Source organism: Bombyx mori, chromosome 7 (assembly GCF_030269925.1).
Source record: "Bombyx mori chromosome 7, ASM3026992v2".
Classification (NCBI taxonomy): domain Eukaryota; kingdom Metazoa; phylum Arthropoda; class Insecta; order Lepidoptera; family Bombycidae; genus Bombyx; species Bombyx mori.
In genome coordinates this window covers 10,856,052-10,862,744 of record NC_085113.1, presented here as the reverse complement: position 1 = coordinate 10,862,744, position 6,693 = coordinate 10,856,052, and the positions used below count along the sequence as shown (strand labels likewise).

At 32.9% G+C, this 6,693-nt stretch overlaps 1 protein-coding gene across 1 annotated transcript; it reads left to right on the top strand.

Moving 5' to 3' along the window:
• The first annotated feature begins 2,665 nt into the window (after positions 1-2,665).
• LOC101744986 (zinc finger CCHC domain-containing protein 10) lies at positions 2,666-6,675 on the top strand. The gene is made up of 3 exons (XM_004927046.4): positions 2,666-3,108; positions 3,185-3,352; positions 5,573-6,675. The coding sequence occupies exons 1-3, from the start codon at positions 3,065-3,067 to the stop codon at positions 5,766-5,768; spliced, it is 408 nt and encodes a 135-aa protein (XP_004927103.1). The 5' UTR covers positions 2,666-3,064; the 3' UTR covers positions 5,769-6,675.
• The last annotated feature ends 18 nt before the right edge of the window (positions 6,676-6,693 follow it).

Below are 6,693 nucleotides of genomic sequence, written 5' to 3'. Positions count from 1 at the left end.
TTACAAGGAAATAGTATACGCCCAAGAATTTTCTAGTGAAGAAGAGCTGAGGCAGAAGATTACAGAAGCCGAACGTGCTATAAAAGAGAACAGGGTAGCTTTTAACCGTTTAAAAGACAACTTTTTACGCCGGTGTAGAATGTGTATTGCTGCTGGAGGTAGTAACTTTGAAAACCTTTTGCAAAATTTAAAAATAAATTTTAAAATTATCATCTATGTTTTAACCACTTCTTACTTGAAACTTTTTTTAAGCAACTTCGATATGTTTTGGTTAATTTCTAGCATTCTTTATCGTTAATTAACCTTAAGAATGATAAAATTGCTAAAATATTTTTTGTTGTAAGACCAATAAAATTTAAGAATTTTCCACCTCGCTGTCTTTGAAGGCCAATTTTAGCGAAAATTTTTGCAACTTCCATAAAAGTTACGAAGCTAATTATTTTATGTATAAAAGAACAACTTGTAGAGAATTCGTTGCAAAAAAATAAGTCTCGAAAAGTCTTCTAATTTTTTTAAATTGTTATTTAAGTGGGCCATGTCGAAAATTCTCGATAAATTAGAAAAAAAATTCATAACTCGAAAACTATCAAAAATCGCGGAGCATACATAGGGGTGATTCGGATACCTCACAACACGAGGGACCTAAATTTTTTTTTTGGACGTCAACCCTTTATAATGTGATAAAATTTCAGGTAGAGTTGAGAAAAACCAACAAAATTGGTTAATAATTGCAGAATTACTTCGCAAAAAAGTCCAAGCGTTTATTTCTAATTAATTAGTTAGCGTTAGTTTACATTTCAGTGGATTATTTGAATTTTCATAGTCATTCTAATTTCGTTTATTCCCTTTCTGCTTGAAAATAAAAATACCGATCCCCGCATCAAAGCCACAATTAATATCAAAGTGGAAAGACAAATGGATAAATTTTAAAAGTCTTTTGTCTTATTTTTGAAATCTATATTCAAATAAAAGAGAAAATATGTGTGCAACCAGCTCATCTAAAATTATCTCAGTTAGCTTTCTGAATTGTCTTATGGCTTTTATGTATTTAATATAAAATCGCAATTTTTCGCAAGTGAAGCCACGATCGTAGCTAATAAAAATCATAAAAATGGCAACCATATTAGTTGGCTACTAAATAATTACTTTAAAATTGTTACTGTGTAGTTATTGTTAATTAAAAAGTGTACATTATTTTACAAATTGTAAAATGTACATCGAAAAAGAGTTTTTTCCTATTTCAAAAGGTACCACAACACAACAAACGTGTATGGAATGTTGAACTGGTTTATTCAATAGGTAATGTGTAATGACTAAGAGACTGTAATGAGGTTTGTGTTTTGCTCATAGGAGCATTGTTGAGCACTCACAACAAATAGCTACCTAGAAAAACTTTATTTCTTTTTATGACGTGTTACGTCATGTATTGATAATGATATGTTAAATGATAATTATATATTTAGCAATAAATTATAGCCTTAATATTACGAGTTTTTGATCGAGATTACCAGTTGACCTAAGATAATTCTCTGACCGCACGCTCTACGCCCTTTATCTTGAAAGCAGTTTGAGGGAGTCCATATAGGGTCCTTTCTTTATTTCGCCGTAAAGTCGTATTTTATGTAATTAACACCATAGTTGAAACAATAGAATTTTTATTGTTGTAGCGGCATAAACAATTCTAAGTTATAATATTATATTAGTTATTAAACACATTATAAATTATTTTACGTTTTAAATTTTTGGCGGTAAAAAGGTCCCGTGTCACAGACTTTAATCTTTTACCTCTGGTGAGTTCCGGCTTACGCATCATAAAAATGTGCGTTCTGAAATGCCACAAGTTCAAGGTATAAAAAAATGTTAAATAGAAAAGTTAGATTATTATCAGTATTGTAGGGAATTTAATTCTCTAATATACACAATAATAAATACAAATAGCGTGGAAAAAACCCATGGAAAACGAGATTTTCGCCAGAATAAAATAAAAAAAATTTTTTTTTACATTGACCGCTGTCTTTACATTTTATGTGAATTTTGAAAATAGTTGTAGGATGCCAAAATATTTTTTTTTTTATGTGGTAATATACTGGATATGTCAATTTTCTGAGGTTAACCCCCTATAATGACTGGACTAGGCCGCGTATACGGCCCGCCTGAAGCGTACAATATCCTTACTAGTTTTATTAGATCAGGGACATTTCTGACCTCTAACAGGTACCTCAGAAGAAGTAATAAACAACCAACCACGATGTGCGTAATTCACGCTTTCCATCACAGTCCGTTGACATACATTTATTGCAAAATTCTTCGACACCCAGATATCTTCCGATGACCAAGGTGAAAGCGTGGTATGGTAACCTGGATGAGATTCCTCACAATCTGAGAAATGGGTGGCCTGTGTCACGAGCTGGGAGAGGCCGTAGGCCGAGAAGAAATCATAGACAGCCCGAACCGGGATGTCAATGGTCCTGGGTCCCAACCACTTTTGGTAGTGACCGTTACAGTCTCCTAGGTCCACCACATCTGCAGGTGGCAAGCAAGTGTAGATTCGGATACAGCCCCCATATTAAGCGATAGTTGTACTCCAATAAGTAGCAGTGATATTTTAAACCTACCAGATATCATCTAGAGCAGATATCTGCGTTTCCGTCAGAAAATGTAATTTCAAGGTTGCTGTGCAAGGTTTCAAGCTCAGGTTGCTGTGTAAATCCGTAACATTCCTAAAATTCACATTAGAGGTGAAATGGATATCCGCCACCAAAACCTATTTCCTTTTTCAGACTTTCATAATTTATTTTTAAGCTTTATTGAGAATTTACTCATTTACATGAACTATTTTTTTTCATTTGTGCATGTGGGATTTGCAAAGGGGTTTCCATAGACAATATTCTACTATATTTTTGTTTATAAATTTGACAGACGCATTTCCACATCCTCGACTTGTGTTTGCGCTTTTTATGCGATAAATTTTAATAGAAGACCTGTTGCAGTTTGAACAGTACAATTCTAAACATATATTTAACTACCCCCTAATCTTGTTAATTTTCCCTTTGAGATTCTGAATATGACTCTGGGAACATATAACAGGCATCAGGCTGAGAGGAAAAAGTAAGGAACAAATTTTCTTCCAACATTAGTTATCATGAAAATACCATTTAACCTGGACTGATATTCTTTTTTTTAGGCAAGCAGCTCTGGCTGCTGCTTTTCCTCAAGGCATAAGATGCCAGAAGTGCTTGGAGTTTGGACACTGGAGCTATGAGTGCAAGGGCAAACGCAAGATCCTAGTTCGTCCTTCACGTACACGAATCATGCATAAGAATCTGAAAGCCAAAGAAGAAGGTCAATGCAGGTAAAATGCAATTTCGTCTTTCAATAAAGTTCTAGAACCACCCTCCATATTTTGTTATGATCTACCTAATGCTTTTATACTGGTAATCTTTATATTGTTAAATAACTATTAATAGCTTACGAAGTTTCTCTAGGTAACCATGATACTTTTTCATTTTATATAAAAAAATGTGATTCTGATTTATAATTTAACTTTTGTGGAGGGTAGATGGTGGGAAAGTTATATGATGACTTCATACCTACCCAATTTATTCAAATTGGTAGTTTTGAAGTCAATAATTATTTCATTCTAAAAATTATTTCAAATGCTTTCAAAACTTTAATACCTACATGTCTGTCTTATGAATAACTGCTGACATCAACTTGTACATCATAACATCTTGTTTAACATGAATTTGATCTTGAATGTAATAGGATATATTTTATTCCCGAGTGTTAGTTTTAAGAAAACTTTAGTTCTGGACTTCAACAATAAATGACACTGCCTTAATTATAAAACACACTAATCCCAGTAATTTTTCTAAGGGCTAATAGTTCAATGTTAATGTTATTTAAATTTAATATAATATATTTAGTAAAATTATCATTATTATTCTGATTTTCTAGCTAAATGGCATGGTACTTTTTAGATCGAGCCATGATTTCATTGCTGTGCTTTGATTAAAGATGCAGATTATTAATGTTAAAGCTTCTTTGTTCTAAAGAAATTTAAGGGTACTTTTTTCCTACCTATGCTGATAGCCTTCAGAGGCTATTTCAGCTTGTTGACTTGTAGGTGAGCTCACGGGACTCAAACCGGGAGTGTTGCTAACACTGGCCCTAGCAAGAGCAATACTTAGTGGAATCTACCACTGGATCGGAAACACGGCCCACTGAGAAGATCCGATGAGAAACTTAGTGGGCTGTGTCTATGGGTTAATTCACGGTCACTGATGGTAAACAGTGGTTGTGGTACCTAAAAGCACCGTTAATGAATGGGAGGGATCTGTAATGACGTGTTTAGGGCGATGTCAACTGTTTACCATTCAGTCTACAGGATTGGGTATGTTTAAGGGTTGGCTATCTGTGTTTTATATGATAAAATTGAAAGGCCCCTGGCTTATTTGTACCTGTATTACAGTTTTCTTTAAGAATAGCTATTTTCAGTATTACTATTAATAGAAGCCAGGGCCAAATGCTGATGTCACAGGAATTCATCTGGGTACTTCTTGCTTTTCTTATATATATCAAATATACTTTCATATATTAGATCTTCAAGGGCATCAAATGCTCAAAACTTGCACAGGTCAAAATAATACATCATATAATGTGGTGCAAAGATATTGCAACAAATTAGTCCTCTTTATTGTGGTGTGGTTAACATAAATGTTTTAACTTCTGTTACATTTTTAAGGTTTAAATATATTCAGGCTTTGTTTAAAATGTATTATGGTTGATTATTATTATTTATTTTTTTATTGCTTAGATGGATGGACGAGCTCACAGCCCACCATCCCATAGACATCTACAACCATCTTGAGATATAAGTTCTAAGGTCTCAGTATAGTTACAACGGCTACCCCACCCTTCGAACCGAAACGCATTACTGCTTCACGGCGGAAATAGGCGGGGTGGTGGTACCTACCCGCGCGGACTCCCAAGAGGTCCTACCACCAGTGTAAATTAAAAGCACAAATGTTGGTAACAAGTCAGTTCAGTGTGTGTCTGTTTTTATACAACCCTTACTAAAACACTACATAATGTAGCTTGGAATCAGTGGTTTTTGTTTAATATGAGGGATATGAACATTATAAATGCATAAATGCAGAAAATATTAGCATGTTTTATACTCAATTAAGTATAATCTGTTGACCAGATTTGGGTAAATTTTCATCTTGGGAAAGTTACTTTTGATGTGGGTGAAGGTGCTTGCAGAAGCTACTTGTAAATAAGTTCAAGCATTGTAATTAAATAATAGGTCAATAATAAGCACACCATTAACAGATCATGAAACATTGTCATCCAGAGGTTGTGTAAGATATATGATATGAAGTTGTCCGATGGTAAAATGTTAGTTTATCATTGATATCTGAACTAATATGTTCACTTAATCAAATTTTGAAAAGTTGTTTGGTTTTAGTAGAACTTATGTTTAACATATCATGCAGATTTTTTGTAGTGTTTTCTAAATAAATAAAGCAATTATTTTAGATGTTTATTGAACATGGTGTTTTATTCACAGCAATGGCAGCTGCAAGATACCCAACAAGAAAAAGCGTGAAGAGGACTGCAAAGACTGCTCAGACAAGAGCTCATCGGAGAGCTCTTCTGATTCGTCATCGGAGGGTTCGAGCTCGTCTGGTAGTGACAGCAGCAGTGAATCGGAGAGCGAGTCTGATTCAGAGAGCAGCAGTGGTTCTGAATCTGGCAGCGATTAAGACAAGAAAATGTAAGCGTTGATATTCTTTTCAATGCTAGAGGGAAGATGCTTATTCTCAGATGAGTTTTGAACTTGATGCTAGTCTATTATTTTCTTGTATAATTCTTATTTTCAACACTTATACTTCCAAATTTTTATTTTCTTATTTCCTAACTAATTTTATTTATCCTTTCTTCAAATTCCTTCATTGAATAGTTTTTGAGTCGAAATACGTCACTCTCTAGTATTAAAAGAATTTTCTTAAATATAAGTTCATGTAATAAATTGAAAATAAATTTGCAAAAGCGGGTTATAATTAATTTGATGCTGGACATTGTTTTCTTTTAATTTATTATTTAAATATCTCGCTGTTTCGTTTGTATTTACCAGTACCATTTGATAGAAAATGGGCAGACAGCTTTTTACGTCTAAAAATATTTTGAACACAAAAAATATAAATGGTATGTAGTTTTTAAGATTTTAACATTATTGTTGTATGTGTGTGTCGATAATCGTAATTTTAGTGTTGTATCTTGTATGTTGTGAAAGTATTCATTTTACAGGCCAAGAGCCAATAAAGAATTTTGTCAAGGACTTAAACAAGATCTTACTTTCATACACTTATTGAGGCTTTTAGTTAGCACATAAGTTTAGATTCATTGAATTATTGAGTGTGAGATTTTAATAATTTTAAGTAGAATTTAAATTAGAATAAATTTGTTTACATCCGCAAACTGCAGTTTGATTTTGTAAAATATTAGGAATGGTTTATTATTCTGTAGATTTCAACTCAATATTAGATTCTTGCATTGTCATAGACATAGTATATTGTTAAAAATATTTGTGTATCATTAGCAATCTTATTGTAATTCAATGTAGCGAATGTATGAATTTTTGATATATTAAATGTAATTTTAAAAAAATAAGCGTTTTATTCATTAAAT

Bases quoted from the DNA above. Each gene is read 5' to 3' on its own strand.
- LOC101744986 (XM_004927046.4), top strand. From the start codon at position 3,065: ATGACTCTGGGAACATATAACAGGCATCAGGCTGAGAGGAAAAA. The intron at 3,109-3,184 runs GTAAGGAACAAA...TCTTTTTTTTAG, and splicing joins CATCAGGCTGAGAGGAAAAA to GCAAGCAGCTCTGGCTGCTG. The intron at 3,353-5,572 runs GTAAAATGCAAT...TTTTATTCACAG, and splicing joins AAAGAAGAAGGTCAATGCAG to CAATGGCAGCTGCAAGATAC.